This window comes from Carlito syrichta, unplaced genomic scaffold (assembly GCF_000164805.1).
Source record: "Carlito syrichta isolate Samal-C Ts95f unplaced genomic scaffold, Tarsius_syrichta-2.0.1 Scaffold316275, whole genome shotgun sequence".
NCBI classification, from domain to species: Eukaryota; Metazoa; Chordata; class Mammalia; order Primates; family Tarsiidae; genus Carlito; species Carlito syrichta.
In genome coordinates, this window is record NW_007260371.1 from 738,387 (window position 1) to 758,878 (window position 20,492).

The 20,492-nt window shown below is 40.0% G+C and overlaps 1 protein-coding gene across 1 annotated transcript in view; it reads right to left on the reverse strand.

The window, feature by feature from the left end:
- Positions 1-20,492, reverse strand: part of TRAPPC9 (trafficking protein particle complex 9) — a 586,383-nt gene that overhangs the window by 507,888 nt on the left and 58,003 nt on the right. The window contains exon 7 of the mRNA XM_021706983.1: positions 13,192-13,317. Coding sequence (XP_021562658.1) covers positions 13,192-13,317 — 126 coding nt within the window. The remainder of the gene's footprint in view (positions 1-13,191; positions 13,318-20,492) is intronic.

Here is a 20,492-nt window from a genome sequence, read left to right on the forward strand (position 1 = left end):
GTGGGAAAGTCAAGACACAGGATTTGTCTCAGGCAGGATGATATAGGGAGGAACACAGAGTAGAGTCAGAAACCCCCAAGTTCCAGTGTCAAATCTGCACAACACTACAAAATAGGGATAATTAAATCTAATTATAATTGCTAGAAAAACTAAATGAAATAATGTGGACACTTAGCATAAGCCTAAAATTCAGTGAGTGCTCAAGAAACAGGAAATATCATTGTTAATATCGCTGGAATTACAGATTCTAACCCCAAATTAACCAGCAAGAAATACTCTAGAAAATTCCTCAACCTTCATCAGCCTTCTCAATCAGCCATGAACATTCACAGGGACCTGAAGAACAAGGCAGTGGCAGATGCTTTGGGACAGCCCAGCAATAGCACTCAAGTAATGGCTGTGGAAGAAAACAGAATGGAAAACAGCAAAGACTATACATTCCTAAGTATGGAAAAGCCCATTCTGCTTGTCTCAAAATTATTTCTAGCCATAATTATATGGAGAGAAAACATATATTTAAGAGTACACAAAATTCCATATATGTCTGTCAAAAATGTTTGGAAAAAATGTAACTTTCTTTCCTATATCCCAGAGCATGGGTAACAAGGTATGCACCAAAGACTTTTCTTTAAAAATCATCTGCCTATCCAGGTGCAGTGGTTCACACTTATAATTCTCGTACTTTAGGAGGCCAAGGTGGGAGGATCTCTTGAGGCCAGGAGTTTAAGACAGCCTGGAAAATACAGTACGACATCATCTCTGCAATAATAATAACAATAATAATAATAATAAAAACATCTGCCAAAAGTAATTAGACTCATTTTAAGCTTTAGTCATACAAGAGCAAGAATGAAAATAAAACAAAGTTAAATAAGACCTGGCCCCTCAAAAGTTCATGAGGTAGTGGAGAAGACAGACAAGCCAGTAAGAAATCACTCTGCTAGAAAGGAGATGGATGGAGAAATGAATGACACAGGGATGCTGTGCTCCACATTCTTGGACAGGTACCTAAAAGGTTCCTAGACTACAGGGTGTTCCCACCATGTGCTAGAGGGAGGATATTTTATAAACAGTCAATACCCTTGGTGAGCATTCCACCCAAAAGAGGTAGCTTAGCAAAGTTGACGATTGACTCCTGATCATCCTAGTTCCCATTGATTCATTTTTGGATAACCTTAAAAACCAGTTCCTTTGGCTTCAAAAAAATACTGCCTACTTTTACTATCTTTGGGCTTAGTGAGCAAGCAGTTTATATGAACTTCAATGATAACATGAACTCTACAGCCTTTCTCCATATTCACCTTTCCATACCAAAGAGTCCTGATCTTTAAGTATGTCCCCCATCAAATCTATTCTTTCCAATGACAACTCATGAAGCCTGAAATTAAAAGCCAACTAAATAAAGACCATACATAGCTAAGATGTCACCCATCCCATTACTGCTTTCCTAATCTCCTCTCCTGCTTGACTACAAAAGGCTAATGCCTCCTACTAAGCTCACAAAACACTGTAGATTCATCTCCCCAAATAGACCAGGAGGAGACCATTTCACATTCACCTTTGAATCCCCAGTTCACAGTAGTGGCAACAGATATCATTGTCATCATGCCTTCTTTCCTTTAAAAAGCTTTTGCAGTATTTAAATGAGACCCTAAAAGAAGGCCAAAAAAGTGTGTTTGGGATCTAACATCTTGATTGAGGGCCTCTGTGAGCCTCTTTCATACTGATTGCTCATTGATTCATTCAGAGCATGGCTTCTCATTCCAGAAGGATTTACGGTTTTCTGTCAGGAGTTTGTGCCAGTCTCAAGTCAGGACAACTTTAAACTAAATCCTTTTTGAATTTCTTTTTTCCTTCCAACAAGATCAAGAGTTTCCTTATTTTCTTACTTGGAGATTTTCTTCCATTTCATTCTTTTACTACACATGTTTTGTTTGCGGGGTATCTCGGCTTTATATATGGGTCTGTCATCCAAGTCCCAAGTCTGAGCAGGCCTAGGGTTTATCTCCTCCCCCCATGCCACATGAGCAGCTGAAACTATGTCACCACAGCTAGGCAGTGCATCCTCTGGCCTTAAGGGCTCACTTACTTTCAAAATTCCTGCTTGTTGGTTGGTTTTGGACTCTGAGGATTTCCCCTTCTTTTCTTGGCAATTAGTTGTGCATTTTGGAAGATAGGGTGGGGAGGGTATCTCTCTCTCTCTCTTTTTCTTTTTAAGTAAGAAAGCAGGATTTATTGAGAGGACAGAAAAGCTCCCACAGTGGGAGGGGACCTGAGGGGGGTGCCCAGGGTATCTCTTAGCCAGCTTTTTAAGGAACTTGTGCTGAGAGAGTTTTTGTATGACTATACTGCCAAAACAAAAATTATCTCCAAACTTAAGTATTATTTGACATTTTTCTTGTCTTTCCTTCGTTTAAGCTACTAACAGATAACTGTTTTAATTTTAAAATGTGCTCAGTCCAGAGGTGCCAAGCCTGATGTCTGGGACCATGGGGCCTACCTGCCTGGCGCTGGGTTTTACTGAGCGGCCTAGTATTGGGGTCCAAGGCAAGTCTGGCACTCACTTCGCTCTCCTTCTCCCTCACAGTGGGTATCCCTGTCCACACTGTGCTTCCTGGAGCTGGAGGAGGGTGACTCAGGTAGTGTGGGGCTGTCTTTCCCATGCTAGTCATACATCTTGTCCTATGTATAACATATGCTGCACCCAGGTGTAGCTATGATCTCTAGCCTGAGTTCTTGGCTCTTATGAAGGTGTTTCTGGATTTGGATGGCATGTCCACAGAGATGAACAAGTGCTGAAAGGTCCTACTCTGCTATCTTGTTGACATCACTCCTCCCCCTAAGAGAATCTCCAAATCTTCACTTTGTACATATACGTTTAAAGTGAGGTCAGGCTTGGTGGCTCAGCCTGTAATCCCAGCACTTTGGGAGGTCAAGGCAAGTGGATTGCCCGCAGGTTCGAGACCAGCCCAGGCAACTTGGTAAGACCTCCTCTCTACAATAAATCAAAAATCATCTGGACGTGGTAGTGTGCGCTTGTAGTTCCAGCTACTTGGAAGGCTAAGGCAGAAGGATCACCGGAGCCCAGCAGGTCGATGCAGGGGTAGCCATGAGTGTGCCACTGCACTCCATCCTGGGCAACGGAGTGAGACTCCAACTCAAAAAATAAAAATAAATTAAAAAGTGAAACAAACATATGAAAAAGAAATGCTAGAATAAATCACTTGTCCCCATACATTGTTGTTTCATAAAGAATTACGTATTACAATTAAATTTACACAAATAGACAAAATTAAGGTCCCAACTAGAATAGAGTCTTGAAGGGACATACAAAATTAAGAAAGAGGTGAAGCAGCAACATGAAAAGACAACCTGTAAGATTAATCAAAATCCATTATCTTATGGATGAAATCAGTGATTCCTAGAACACCTAGACTAAACATGCAACGAGATAAAATGCCTTTCTTATTAGGAAATGGCCGACATTTTAAAAAATCAAATAAGACAAAAAACTAAAATTATAAGTTTTGGCAAAGTATAGAAGGCTGCTAACTAAATTAGTCTTCTTCCTAGAAAAAAGGAAGATTTGCTAGTGCTTTATTGTAGACAGCCACATTCATGCAGTGGAAAACAATTTTGTTAAGATGGCAAAACTCCCCAAATGGATCTATAAACTCAAGACAATTCCTTTCAAAATCCCAGCAGGCTTCCTTGGAGAAATTGGCAAGCTGATCCTAAAATTCAGATAGATGTGTATGGGACTCAGGATAGCAAGGATCTTGAAAAAAAAGAACAAAGTTGAAGGAGACATACTTCCCAACTTCAAAACTTATTACAAAGCTACAGTAATCAAGACAATGTGGTACTGTAGATATCTATGTATTTACAGATATATAAATCAATGAAATAGAGCTAAGAGTCCAGGAAAAAAACAAATTTATAGTCGACTAAATTTCCACAAAGATGTCAAGACCATTCAATGGCGAAAGAATTGGCTTTTCAACTAATGGTGGTAGGACAACTGGATAGTCACATGCAAAAGCATAAAGTCGGACTCCTACCTCACATGATAGATAAAAACTAACTCAAAGTGGATCACACACCTAAATGTAAAAACTAACCCTGCAAAATTCATAAAAGAAAACACAGTAAATCTTCATGACCTTGGGATAGCAAATTTTTTATATATAACACCAAAAGCACATGTGATGAAGAAAAAATACAATAAGTTGGATTTCACCAAAATTAGAAAATTTTGTGTTGTGAAGGACACCATAAAGAAAGTGAAACACCACCACCAGAATGGCAGAAAAATATTACATGTCTGATAAGGGACTAGTATGCAGAATGTATAAATAACTCTTACAACTAAACAATAAAAAGAAAGTAAACCCAATTTAAAAATTGGCAATGAGTTTGAATAGATATACAAATGGTCAATAAGCATATGAAAAGATAATTAACATTATTAGCTATCAAAGAAATGTGAATCAAAACCAAAATGAGATATCACTTTATATCCACTAAGTTGGCTATAACCAAAAGATGGACAATAACAAGTGGGTGTTTTTTTTTTTGGCGGGGGGGAGTTGGTTGGTTTTTGGTTTTCGTTTTGAGTCAAGAGTCTCACCCCATTGCCCAGGCTAGAGTGTGCAGTGGCAAAATCATGTCTCACCACAGCCTCAATCTCCTAGGCTCAAGTGATCCTCCCACATCAGCCTTCTGGGTAGCTGGAACTACAGGTGTACACTACCATGCCTGGCTAGTTTTTGCTTTTTTTGTAGAAATGAGGTCTTGCTATGTTTTCTAGGCTGGTCTTAAACTCCTACACGCAAACAATCCTCTCACCTCAGCCTCGCAAAGTGTTGGGATTATAGGCGTGAACCACCACACCTGGCAACAAGTGTTGATGAGGATGTAAAGAAACAAATTTTCATACATTGCTGGTGGAAATGTAAAATAGTACAGCTGCTTTAGAAAACAGTTTGACAGTTCCTCAAAAAGCTAAACACAGAATTATCATATGACCCAGCAATTCCACTCCCAAGTATATACCTAAGAAAACTAAAAACATATGTTCCCACAAAAATTTGTAAATGCATATTCGTAGGGGCATTATTCATAATAGCTAAAAGGTGGGAACAACCCAATGTTCATCAATTGATGAATGAATAAATAAAATGTGTTATATCCACACAGTGGAATATTCTCTGATAATGAATTACTGATTCATGCTACAATGTAGATGAACCTTGAAAACAATATGCTAAGTGAATAAGTCAGCCACAAAAGGACAGACACTATCCTTTTAGGTGAAGGGCTTATAAGTGTATATTGTATTACTCTTACAACTCTTCTGAAGATTTAAAGACTTTCCAAATAAAAATAAAGGCCAGACACAGTGGCTCATGCCTGTAATCCTAGCACTCTAGGAGATCGAGGCAGGACCAAATAAAAACAAAGTATATTATGCATTATAAATAATAAAAGTAATCTCTCACAAGAGGGTTTTAAGAAATTAAATGCAGACATGAGTGCAAAGTTCTTGGTATAAGGCCTTGTGTATCCACCAATGACCACTGCTGTCACTGGTGCTCAGAGAAGTAGTGCCAATGCTGGCAAGAGTCTCAGGACGGAGCATGTGTTGCAGCTGACTCCATTTCATGCATTCAACAAACATTAACAAGTACCTGGTCTATGACAAGCATTGTGCTTGGCACAGGGACTATAAAAATGAATAAGACACAGCCCTTGCTCCAGAATTTGCATGCATTACCAAACTTTTCTATTAAAAATGTATCACTGTAATATTCAGCTCAATTCTAAGGTAACCCCTAAGGTAAATATAGCTTCGAATTTCTAAAAGCAATAAGTGTCTGTGATATGCTCTGCTTATGCATTTATTTACATTATGCCTCATTCTAAAAAAGGACCTAAAATTCATTTTTTAAGCACAAACAATTTAACAACAATAACAAAAGATAAAATTCAGGGTGAAGAGAAAATGAGGATTGTAGTTAAATGAAACCAGGGAAAGGTTAAATCACAAAAATAAATGCCATGAAGCAGGTATAATTATTAAGGGTAAACTACAGATTCAGCTCTAAGATTCCTAACAGCTAAAGCAAAAGAAGAAGATGATGAGCTCCAAGATTCACAATGCCTGTGAGATCAATATCTGCACCAATTGCTGGCATGTCCCCACGCTGGAAATGCCGAAGCATCATTCTCATTATTGCACATCATTCTCTATAACCTCCCTGTTTAAACACAACAGCCCACAGCACATACATGTGCCGCATTCTCCAGTCTCTGGTTCTTCCTTTGGTGTCGGTCCTCTCCCTCTTTCATCACTTCATTGGGCTTCAGATGCATATGTGAAACTCCAGCCTAAAGACTGGGTCAAAGATTCCTAACGCTTTACAGGCAGCTGCCATCCAGCATCCAGCAGGGTCTCACAGGCACACTGGGTCCGCATTTCTCTGTAGCTCTGACTTCTCACTCAAGAGAGAGTTCTCTGTGTTCCCGTTTCCTGGGAAACTGCTGTCTCCTAAAGACAAGGTGTCATGCCATATCCCAGACTCTTGTTCAACCAGAAATTTCTCACTTCCCTCTCTCTCTTTTTTCCATCTCCAATAAGGAACTTGACTTTCCTCCTTTCCCATCCAACAGTTTCTTGTGAGAACTATAAATTCCCCCACAGTCCCTCTCTGAAAGCCATGTGTCCTGCTGGCTAGACCGAACTGTTGCAGCTTTAGCAAAGCTGCCTTCTTAGTACTTTCCCCCTCCTATCTTAAAAAGCCTTCCCCAAATCTCCCCATCCCTCTGATTTTGAGCTTAAACTGACATAAAGTTCTGAGGTTGCAATTATTATGTGCATATCTACCAGGCTTTCACTGAGTTTCCTTAGCAACAACTTCATTAAGGAACTGCATCAAAAATTTTAAAGAGGCTATCCTTACATCCGAACACAGTAGCCTGTGTAAAATTTGAATGACTTTGAAGAGAAAATTAACCAGGGACAAAGAGGTTGCAGGTCTTAGTCAAAGGCACCATAAGCCAAATGTTCTCAAATGGCTCAGAATCACTCCTGAACAAAGGTTTGTAGGAGGCAAGAGGTGTTGGATTCAATATGCAAATACATTGATCCTAGAGTATGTACTCAAATCTGGTAAGGACAGATTATCTTCTAGTTTTTCAGACAACTCCTTACTACCACTTTCTCTTACTGTCACTTGCCACTTTGTACTAATTAAGAATTAAGAAAATTAATTTCAACCATTCAGGTTGTTTGGAGGAAGTTACATAGAGCTTGGATTTTAGAATCAAAACGAACTAAGCTTAAATGCCAATGGTGCTATTTATGAGATAAATCCCGGGTATGCAGCAAACCCTCCTGTTCACAATTTCTTATCTCTAAAATTGGGCACAATAAACTACTTAGTAAAGTTGTCATGATGATTATGGACAATATCTGCAAAGCACCTAATTTAATGCCTGCAACATGCTGGCTGCTTAATTAGTGGTATCATAAATAAGTTTCAGTTTATCTGATAACAAAGAGGCTTTAGTTTTTCATCTTCTTTGTGTGGTAACAGAACTTATTTTACTGGGGTTAATACCACTACAGCAGACCAGAAAATACCCCAGATCTACATGGTAGGGCATGTTCTTTTCCTCTATAGAACTAATCAAACTTGTAACTATCTGTTTGTACGTTTATCTATTTGATACCGTGCAAGACCATGTCTGTTTTGCTTCCCACTGAACAGTCAGGGCTGGCAGGTAGCCAACACAGCACCTAATGCCTGGCCTCCACTGTGAAACATTATAAGCAAAGGACAGAGAACAAGCAAGCTTCCCAGAGGCACCCCCTCTGAAATTATGGTCTGACTTTGTACAAGTTACATAACTTTCCTTTAGCCTGAAGTTCCTCCTCTGTAAATAGGAATAGCTATACTAGGAACACCGAATTAAAAGCATTAAAAGAAATAACCAAATTCACAACCTAGTAAAGTGTCTGTTAATGGGTTCTCAACAAACAGAAGCTGCCTTTATTCCTTTGATCCACTACCAATGAGGCAGACATGTTTACTGACACTTTCATACATCAAGCAGTATGTTTAGCACTTTATATGCATTATTACGTCATCTACAACTTACAGCAATGCTAGGAAGAAGTGAATATTATCATTTCCATTTTGTAGATTCAAAAACAAGCTAAGGAGGTTATGTAACTATTCCAGGTTACACGGTGAGAAAATGGCAACTTAAATCTGGGGTGCCAAGGTCTATGCTCCTTCTAGCTCACCTCTACGACACCAATTGCCTGTAAAATGGACATGTCCAACACACAAATGTATAGTCAGTCAGTTAGTAAATGAAATGTTGGCTGCCGTTTGTTAATTACCATAGCTAGATAGTTATCATAAACTACTCACCTAAACAACTAGAGAAAAGACAGGCCAATCCACATCCCTGCACACAAAGAGGAAGAATTCTGCACTGAATTCTGAAAAGTGAAGAAACCCTTTCCAACACCACTAAATCCAAATGTATTATTTATCAGTTTTTATGTTTGCACAGGGATTTTTAATGCACAAGGAACCTGCAATAATCATATCTCAGCTCCTCTCAAAATTTCTATATTAGCCAAAATCATTTCCAGGAATAGATACAACTCATCAATTCTACAATGCAACACACTTGATCAAGAACCAAAAGCTCGTTCTATTTCAGAAAAACTACAGACCCGTTTTTATTGTTATTACAAAATCCCACCAGAACTCATTATTTTGCTGCCTGCTCATCTGGCAAACAAACACGGAGATGAGTCAACTAAAGCAATGTACCGTGTTGGGGAAAACTCAAAAGGCCACGTAACCACCTCTGCGCCGTCCCTGCCCACCCTGCAGCAAGACAGTGCGTCGTTCAGCCCTTCCGGCATGTCTTTGCTGACCTCTAGTGGTCCACAGGAAAATCGAGCAAACAGCAAAAGGAAGGGCTGTTAACACATCTCCACACATTTTAAGTGAAAACTTTTTATTTTATAAAATATGCATATGTATATACCCACCTGTGAAAACAGCTTCACAGTAAGCCCAAATTTTCAGCATTAATTTGCAAAGGCAACTCCAGTCGTCAAGGGCAAGCCAGTTTCCCAAGTCTTCCCTGCCCCTGGCTCCCAACTAAACTGCAATTCCACAGCTCAGGCCTTCCAAGGATCCCTTTGAAAAGCACAAACCTGCTGGGCGCAGTGGTTGGAACCTGTAATCCCAGCACTTTAGGAAGCCAAGGCAAGAGGATTGCCTGAGTCCAGGGGTTTGAGTCAGGTGGGCCTGGGTTCCAGCCTGACCTTTGCCACTTGTTAGCTACATAACCTTGAGCAGAATCACTCAGTGTCTCTGACTCTTAATATTTTCATGTGTAAAACGATAGGATGACATGTTCATATGGTGATTAGAAGGATTCGTTTAGCTTAGATATGTCATGTCATTGAATAACTGACTGTCTATTGTTTTAGTGCCTGCCTTATAAATTGATTTGCAGTGGGCAAGGGTTATCAGATTGGAGGGCTTCAAGGGCCATCTTCTTGTGACAGAATGGAGGGTGGATTGTGCTTTTCTTTTCTTTTCAGTTAGAGTCTCACTCTGTCGCCCAGGCTGAAGTGCAGTGGCACACTCACAGCCACCCCACCTGCTGGGCTCTGGCAATCCTTCCGCCTCAACCTTCCAAATAGCTGGAACTATAGGCGCACACTACCACACCTGGCAATTTTTTATTTATTGTAGAGAGAGGGTCTCATCAAGTTGCCTGAGCTGGTCTCGAAACCGTGGGCTCAGGCAATTCAATTGTCTTGGTCTCGCAAAGTGCTGGGATTTTAGGCTGAGCCACCGAGCCCAGCCTAGCCCCACTTTAGTGGGTCCTCTTCACTCTTTTCAGACAGCCCCTCCTCCAGGAAGCCTGGCCCCACTCCCCCGTCACTGCAGAATTCTCTTGCCATATCCTGATTCTCCATCAGTGCAGCACAGACCAGTCTCTGGGGCGGGAATATGCCTCATCATCCCTGTAGCTCCACGGCCTGGCACAGTGCTTAGACCTTAGTCAGTCACCCAGAAATCGTGTTAACCGGTAAGTACAATCCTGATGTTGGTCCCTCATTGCCCAGCATCATAGGGACTGACTGCCTCACTTTAAAGTGCCCATGAAACTGATACTTCCACTTTGAAATGTCTGCTTCCCACTCATCCTACCCATCTTTACCAGAAACTTCAGCACAAACAGAAAGATAATGACCTCTTCTTAACCGTTTTCTGATGAACACATTGCATTAATGATATAGATGCACTCGACAGCTTCAAGTCTACGTGGTACTGTTTCCCTTACACTAAATGGCCTAAAACATTGTGAGATTTTGTTGTTGTTTATTTGCTTTTACTTGGATGCCTGGCTTTGTCCTATTCTTGTTTCTCCCTTTGATGCTGGGTTGACAGTTGTCACTTTGTCCTCACTTTAAAATCCTTACTTCCAATATCTAATCTAGGAAATTAGCTGAGATGAGAGTCTAGAGGGGCTGTAAATATACTTTACAGAAGAGACTAAGGTACAGAGAGGTTAAATATCTTGCCAGAATTCCAACCCCAGCATCTGCAACTGGAGTCCATATGCTCAGCTATCAGGCTAAAGCATTTCTCTTTCTATGGACTTGCTGTAAACATACAAAATATGACAATATGGACCAGAAGGATACTCACAAACTCTAAGATGGCACTTAACTATTATTTTTCTAAGTTATTTTCTCCCTATAAAAAAATTAAGAATCTCTGCAGTCAACATGGCAAAATATGCTAAATGTGCTAAATCCATATGATAGAGGCACAAGTGTCTTATTATTAGTCACACTTTTTTATATGTTCAAAATAGAGAAGGATTATCCAGTCTCTCTTCCCTCTCCTCCACCCACTGTCCCCTCTCTCACCTCAGCCCCCATACCCACATGTCTGTCTTTCCCTCATGTGTGAAGCTGACTTTCTCATCTTCCCCTCCACATCTCCTTTGCAGCTTGCCCTTCTCAGAGCCCAGCCTGACCATCGGTCACCTAAGGGATCAAGCAGAAACCTGGGTGTGATTCCATCAAACGATCTCCTACAATCAGCCATTACCCTTTCCGTACAGACCCCTAAACACATTTTCAGTCGATTGGCTTTCCCATGACATCCAGTGATGCTCTGGAAGAGGCCATCAGTACTTCTCGCCCAGACTCTCCAAGGGCCTCCCTACTGGGCCTCCCTCCATCACACTCCCCTTATTCCATACAAATTTGATTGTATCATTCCCTGCTTTTAAGATCTTTCTTTTAAAACGTACTGCTGGCTAGGTGAAGTAGCTCACGTCTGCAATCTCAACACTTTGTGAGGCTGAGGTGGGAGGACTGCTTGAGCGCAAGAGTTCAAGACGAGCCTAGGCAACATAGTGAGACCTAGTCTTAAAAAAGACAGAAGCAGGATTTGGCCCCCTCCCCCACCTTGGGGAGGTGAATCTTCTTTCTCCTTTCTCTCTCTAATTTACTTTTAAATAAACTTTTCTTTCTTAAAAAAAAAAAAAAAAAGACAGAAGCAAAGAAAAGAAAGAAAGAACTAAAGGAAGGATGAAAGAATGGAAGAAAGAACAAAAGAAAGAAAGAAAGAAACCAAAAATTCTTTACCTGGCCAAGAAAGCCCTCCTTCTTAGACTGTCCCTCCCTCCCACTCTCCCCTTCTCCCCTCTCCCTCCATCCCCACCTGTCTCTCACTTTGGTCCCTCCAAGCGATCTGATCTCTCTGTTTCACTCATGGTGAGCCATCTTCTCCCTGAATGCTTTTTTCCCACCTCCTCATCTTGCTGTCTCCTATTCATCGTTCAAGGCCCAGCTCCAGGCTCAGTGCCTAGAGACAGTGCCTGGTCCCCACACCCTCTGCCTCCACCAACTAGGTTAATTCCTTTTACCCTTGCTCCCTTGGCACCTATACTGCCACTCTTTTGCACTTACCCTACTGTTTAAAGTCTGCCTCCCATGAAACTGTCAGCTTAGTGAGGTCAGGACCTGCCTGCCTCATCTCTTTTCCCTAGTCTCAGCACAATGCCCTGATCACTAAACATCTGCCGAATCACCTACATTCTCACTCTGGTCTTGCATCCTTCAGCTAACTGCCTAACTTTGGAGTCTTGGTTTCTCTATCTGTAAAGATCCAAGTTAGACTGACTGAACAGCTAAAATTCCTCCAAGACTATCAGTTTGAAGATTTTGCATTATCAGTCCAAAACTAAATGTGGTTTGTTTTGTTTTGTTTGTTTTGTTTTGTTTTGTTTGAGTTGAAGTCTCACTCTGTCGCCCAGACTGGAGTGCAGTGGCCGCTCCTTGCCACCACAGCCTCGACCTGCTGGGCTCTGGCGATCCTTCCGCCTCAGCCTTCCGAGTAGCCGGAATTACAGGCATGCATTACCACGCCCGGCTGATTTTTTGATTTATTGTAGAGATGAGGTCTCGCTGCCCAGGCGGGTCTCGAACCTGTGGGCTCAGGCAATCTACTCACCTCAGCCTCCCAAAGGCTCAGAATTACAGCCTGAGCCATCAAGCCCGGCTTGTTTTGTTTTGTTTTGACATTGTAATCTCACTCTTGTCGCCCAGGCTAGAGTGCAGTGGCACATTCAAGGCCACCACAGCCTTGACCTGCTGGGCTCCAGCGATCCTTTTGCCTCAGTCTTCCAAGTAGCTAGAACTACAGACGCACGCTACCATGTCCAGTTAGTTTTTGTGATTTATTGTAGAGACAAGGTCTCACCAAGTTGCCCAGGCTGGTCTCGAAGGCAATCCTTTTGCCTTGGCCTCCCAAAGTGCTGGGATTACAGGCTGAGCCACCATGCCTGGCCCACAACTAAATGTTTTAGAAGCTGGTAGGAGGCAAAGTTATTTCATCAACCCCCAAAACTTGAAAGGACAGTAAATACTGAATTTTGAAAGTAAAACACCATAAAATAAAGAAGTAAACATACAAATAACTACAATAATTAGGATATCAAATTTAGATTCCACAGTTTTTATCATGGCATACTGAATCCTAACATGGCAAAATAAGCTGGATTCGTAGTGAATAAATTCCATGAGAATTGTATTCACTCTTCCACTTACAGGTGGACATGCACTGCACTCACCTGTCGAAGATTAATGTAAACCGCATTCTGAAGAAATTCAGAAGCTTCCATGCTCCGCTTCTGAATTGCAAGGACACGTACAGCTTTGACGCATGCTTCCAACTCAATCACTCCAGCATTCTTATACTGCAGGGTAAGAAAGAGGTACACCTCAGTCAAAAAAGAAGAGTGAAGAGGCTTCTGTCACACTCTGATGGCTGTGCCACCAGGACTCAGTAACTGCAAGAGCATGTCGTCCAGCACAGAGCTCCTGATAGCCCTTCCCACCCAAGGAAGGAGAATTTGCTTTTGAGAAAGTCTACCTTTATGAGGGCAAAAGAGGTTGGTGGAACTGAGTGAATCTATGAATGCCCACATAAATATGTATGCACTCATTAAAATAATATGACTACAGAAGCTTGCTATTCTGCAAAACTTCAAAATATCAGTGGGCACTTTGTCATTCACTTCTGCTTATCGTCCCCCTTCTAGTACTCTAAAACATTTTTGGAGTCTCTCACACCTGCAGCTCTAATGCAGTCATTGATTGTAAACCTATTTTTACTTTGTTGTAAAAATTCCAGCTCCCTGTACCTCCCATGTCTTTCTGATTTTCTTTCTCAGAGTTACTCGTTCCTACTTCTCACACCCTATAATGGTTTCTGAGATAAAGAACAAACGAGGGCATGTGAAACAGAAAAGGCTTTATGGAACTTCATTTAACTGCTGAATAAACAGGGGAGTACTTCTCAAATCCCACCCTTAATTCTCCTAACTTCAAGCCAGGAGAGCCACCCCAGCCCCTCTTCCATACACAGAAGAGGAAGAAGTCAGGTTCCAGTGCCCAGGGCTCCCTTCCCTCCGCTCCAATGCTCTTCTCTCTCCGAAGCCTCTACTGCAAATTCAAATTCTTCCATGCTAACTGTTCTTCTGCCTGTATTCTTTTTCTACTGCAAACTCTTTTTTTTTTAAGATGGGTATAATACAGGGTTAGGTATACAAGTGGTCATTTACAGGTCGTTTGGGCCTCACTTTGGTCCCTACTTCACCTGGTTTGAGATCAGATACCCTTATTGATGAAGTGTGCCCCCCACCACCTCCCCAGTAGTTTACCACTACTGCAAATCCCTTTCTTATAATATTAGGGTAATTGTTCAGGGTTCACTTATGAGTGACAAATCCTTTTAATTTTATTTTTTCCTAATTATCCCACTGGTGATTTTCAATACTAGTGTCTAAGGAGAACCTGAGGTTGAAGAGGGATAACATACTAATATTCTTTGGCCAAGGCATTAAAACATATGAAAATCAATGCACTTAATCGTGAAGCACTTACTGAGATCCACTATTGGCCTGGCATGGCATATGCTGCTCATAAAAATGCAGTCGGCCCACTTACCAACCATCGAGAAGCACAGGCACAACTGGTCATCTTTCTTACTAAAATTATATATGAGATGGGACAAGAAGCTTTATAATTACTGTGCCAGAAAGGACAGTCTTCACTTCATCCTTTTTCCCACACATGTAACATGCATACAATCTGTGATGTATCGCATACAATTTTTCAAAGATCCGTAAAAGAAGCTATTTAAATTTACCTAAATACCAACACTGAAGTCAGAAAGCTATCGATTATATATAGTGTTTAACAACACAACAAAAAACTAACATAGAAACTTGATTCTATTGAAATAAAATGACTGCTTTTCCTTCAAAACTCAAAAGGTTTTACTGAAGTAAGAATAAAAGGCAACTCAAGTTCTTTTCACATATTTTGCTAACTTTACATATTTTGATTTACGTTACAAAAATATTTAAAATGAAATCATGAAAAAATTACTTGTTTTTGTTTTTTTTAAATAGAGTCAATTTGCTCTGTGACCTAGGCTAAAGTGTAGTGATACAATCATAGCTCACCGTAACCTCAAACTCCTGGTCTCAAACAATCCTCCCACCTTAGCCTCCGGAATAGCTAGAACTACAGGGGCATGCCACCATACCCAGCTAGATTTTTTTTTATTTTTTATATAAAGACATGCCTCACTATGTTGCCCAGACTAATCTTAAACTCCTGGCCTCAAGTGATCCTCCTGCCTCTACCTCCCAAGTTGCTAGGATTACAAACATGATCCACCACATCTGGCCCCCCAAAATAATTTAAAACTTATTGCAAGCCTCATAAAAAATCCAATCTAATTTTTTTAACTTGAACAAATTATTTTAGAATTCTTCAGGAATAATAAATGCATCATACTAACCAGGAAAATTAGAGATGGGAGGAAATAGTTTTTTTAAAAAAAAGAGTCACAGCCAGGCTCAGTGGCTCAGCCTGTAATCCCAGCACTTTGGGAAGCCAAGGCAAGTGGATTGCCTGAGCCCGCAGGTTTGAGACCAGCCCAGGCAACTTGGTGAGACCTTGTTTCTACAGTAAATTATTAAAAAAAAAAAAAAAGTCATACTATTAGATATTAAGTAAACTACAATAGATAAAACATTATAGTACCGGAATAAGAAAAGATAGATTAGTCAAAAGGAATAAAAATCTCAGAAACAGATAAAAGTATGTGTAAGTATTTAGTTAGAAGTAAATTAAAATCAAAGAGAAAAATATAAATTCAGTAAATTATGGTGAGATAATCATTATCAATCAGATAATGACCTGGAAAAATAAATTATTATTATGTCATAATACAGATAAAATATAGTTAATAATATAAATATCTTAAAATACTAACAATAACCAATACAAATATACTTTTGCATACATTATCTCAGCTCATCCTAACTACAACTCTACGAAATGATTGGTACTATTATCATCTTTATTTTAGAAATAAAAACCTGAACAGCAGAGCACAGAATCAACAGAGAATACAGTGCAACAAGAAACTTGAAAACACACATATACATTAACCCTAAAGCCAAAAGAAAACAAGCAAACAAAGAAAAAACTTTGTAAGAACCTCATAACAGCAATAAACAATCACATTTCAATAATTAGCCTGAATGTGGATGGACTAAATGCACCACTGAAAAGACACAGAATGGCAAACTGGATAAGAAACCATGACCCAATTATTTGCTGCATTCAGGAAACTCATTTCACCACAATGGATGCACACAGACTCAAAGTTAAAGGATGGAAAATGAGTTTCCAGGCAAATGGATCACAAAAGAAGGCAGGAGTTACAATCTTAATATCAGACAAAACAACCTTTAAGCTATCAAAAATTTAAAAACATGCAAAAGGACACTACATAATGATAAAAAGTTCAATCCATCAACAAGAAATATCCATCCTAAACATATATGCACCCAACACAGGAGCACCAGTATTTATAAAGCAACTACTAAGTAAACTAAAAAAGATATTGACTCTAACACTATTATAGCAGGGGATTTGAACACCCCACTAACAGCCCTAGAGAGATCATCGAGGCAAAAAATCAACAGGGAGATCCAGAACCTAAACTTGACACTCAACCAAAGGGATTAATAGATATCTACAGATTATTCCACCCAACTACCACAGAATATACACATTCCACTCATCACCACATGGAACATACTCCAAGATTGATCACATCCTTGGCCATAAATCAAGCATACACAAATTCCATAAGGTTGAAATCTCGCCATGCACACTCTCAGATCACAGTGGAATAAAAATAAGTATCAACACTAACATTTCCCCAAAGTCCACAAAGACATCGACATTAAACAGCATGATGCTGAACAACTACTGGGTCAACACTGAAATCAAAGTAGAAATTAAAAGATTCCTGGAAACAAATGAAAATGAAGAAACATCTTATTGAAACACCTGGGAGGCCATGAAAGCAGTTCTCAGAGAGGAATTCATATCTCTACGAGCACACACCAAGAGAACAGAAAGATCACAAGTGGAGAGCCTAACAAATCACCTAAGGGAGCTGGAAAGAGAAGACCATCAAAACCCCAACTTTAACAGAAAAATCCAAATCCCCAGAATAAGAGCCCAAAAACGGAACATAGAAGAAAAAATATCATAGAAAACATCAGCAAAACAAAAAGCTGGTTCTTTGAAAGAATTAACAAGATTGATGGACCCCTAGCAAGAATGACCAAAAAAAAGAGAAAAAAGCCCAAATAAACACAATCAGAAATACAAAAGATCAAATCACAACTGACCCTGAAGAAATATAAAAGATTATCAGAGATTACTATGTACACCTATATGGAAACAAACTTGATAACCTAAATGAAATGGAGGACTTTCTGACATCACACAACTGCCCCAGGTTGAAACAAGAAGACACTGAGACACTAAGTTGACCAATAACAACCAAGGAAATTGACTCTGTCATACAAAAACTACCTAGAAAAAAAAAGCCCTGGCTTTCCAGCAGAATTCTACAAAACGTACAAGGATGAGCTGATACCAATCCTTTTGAAAGTATTCCAGGCAATTGAGAAAGATGGATTTCTCCCCAAATCATTCTATGAAGCTAACATCACACTGATACCCAAACCAGGTAAAGATCCAACAAAAAAAGAGAAGTGCAGGCCAACATCCCTTATGAACATAGATACAAAAATCCTCAATAAGATTCTAGTAAATCGGATCCAAAAACACATCTCAAAAATCATCCACCGGCCGGGTTCAGTTGCTCAGCCTGTAACCCCAGCACTTTGGGAAGCTGAGGCGAGTGGATTGCCTGAGCCCACAGGTTCGAGACCCACCCGGGCAACTTGGCGAGACCTCATCTCTACAATAAAATCAAAAAATTAGCCGGGCATGGTAGCGCGCGCCTGTAATTCCGGCTACTTGGAAGGCTGAGGCAGAAGGATCGCTGGAGCCCAGCAGGCCGAGGCTGCGGTGGCCGAGAGCAGTCACTGCACTCCAGTCTGGGTGACAGGGTGAGACTCCAACTCAAAAAAAAAAAAAAAAATTAGCCAGGTGTGGTAGCGCTTGCCTGTAGTTCCGGCTACTTGAAAGGCTGAGGCGGAAGAATCGTCGGTGCCCAGCAGGACGACGCTGTGGTGGCCAGGAGCATGCCACTGGACTCCAGTCTGGGCGACAGAGTGAGACACCAACTCAAAAAAAAAAAAAAAAAACATCCACCATGACCAAGTAGGCTTCGTCCCCAGGATGCAGGGCTGGTTCAACATTCACAAGACCATAAATGTCATTAAACACATCAACACACGTAAAAACAAGAAACACATGATTATATCATTAGATGCAGAAAAAAGATTTTTATAAAATCCAGCACCCTTCCTTGATAAAAACCCTCAAACACCTAGGTATAGAAGGAACATACCTCAAAATAGTAAGTGCCATCTATGATAAACCTACAGCTAACACATTGCTAAATGGACAGAAACTGGAAACATATCCCCTAAAAACTGGAACAAGACAAGGCTGCCTACTTTCACCCCCTCTTTTCCAACATTGTATTGGAAGTCCTAGCTCAGGCAATTAGACAAGAGAATGAAATCTGGGGTATTCAAATAGGAAAAGAAGAAGTCAAGCTATCCCTCTTTGCTGATGATATGATCCTATACCTTGAAAATCCAAGAGAATCTGTCAAAAGCCTGCTTATACTGATAAAGAACTTTGGCAAAGTCTCAGGGTACAAAATAAATGTGCAAAAGACAGTTGCAATCCTATACACCAACAACAAGCAGGCAAAGACCCAAATTAAAAGCACAATGCCATTCACAATAGCCACACAAAAAAAGAAATACCTCGATATCTTCCTAACCAGAGAAGTGAAAGTCCTTTACAATGAGAACTACAAAACACTGCTCAAAGAAATCCAAGAAGACACAAACAAATGGAAAAACATTCCATGCTCATAGATAGGAAGAATCAACATTATTAAGATATTTTTCTCTGCATCTCCCATATTACTCCTGTGCGTGTTGAGTCTCTGCCGCCCTCCCCCTCCCACCAGGATGGCCAGACCTTTCCTAAAAGGTGCTCAGCCTCATTCATCATCAGAGAAATGCAAATCAAAACCACATTGAGATATCACCTAACCCCATAATGGTAATAATGGTCACCATTAATAAAACAAACAACAACAGATGCTGGCAAGGATATGGGGAAAAAGGAACACTTCTGCACTGCTGGTGGGAATACAAACTAGTGCAACCCCTTTGGAAGACAGTGTGGTGATTTCTGAAAGAACTAGAAATTGTCCTTCCATACGACACAGCAATTCCCCATTGGGAATATACCCGGAGGAACTCAAATTATTCTACAAAAAATATACCTACACACATATGTTTGTTGCAGCTCTATTCATAATAGCAAAAACATGGAACCAACCATGTTGCCCATCAAAGCTGGAATGGATTAAAAAAATGTGGTACACATACACAATGGAATATTATGCAGTCATAAAGAAGGACAAACATATGGACTTTGCAGCAACTTGGATGGATTTAGAGTCAATCATACTCAGTGATCTATCACAGAAACAAAGAACAGAGTACCATATGTTCTCACTATAAGCGGACCTTGAACAATTATAATACTATGAGAAAGCAATTGGCAGTAGTAAGAAACTGTCAGGGGAGGGGGGATGGGATTGGTAGTTGAGGGAAACTGCTAGGGGAGGAAAGGCACACCTCATCAGTAAGGGTACCCACATAATCAACATTTGTATACCTAACCCTGAATTGTACCCTACATCTTTATAATAAAAAAATAAAACCCTGAAGAAAAGAGTTTTATTCTATTGTTAAGAAATTATTTGTAAGCATAAAACCAAACATAAAGTCCATAAGAAAAAGATTTAATAAATTAAAAATCTATTTTTTATTACAACCAAAAAGAAAAACATTATAAACAAAATAATTAGGTAAATAACATTAAGAAAAATAATTGCAATGTCTATGATACACAAAAAATTAATGTGCATAATATATAAAAAGCTATCATAAAGTAATAAGAAAAACTCCCTAATTTAAATGTATGCAAGGATACAGATAATTCAGAAAAGAAATCCAAATGGCTAACAAGTAAAAACTGTTAACTACCTCACAGTATGATCAAACACAAACTAAAACAGTGAAAAATTACTTTTTCCCATCACTTTAGCAAATACTTTAAAAGTATAATAATGTGCATTGACAGAGAATAAATTATTAGCAACCTTTTTGGAGGACAATATTAGAATACATATCCCTTAAAAACAATGTATACTCTTTTTTTTTTTTTTTTTTTTGAGTTGTAGTCTAACTTTGTCGCCCAGACTGGAGTGCAGTGGCTGCTCCCAGCCACCACAGCCTCGACCTGCTGGGCTCCGGCGATCCTTCCGCCTGCAACC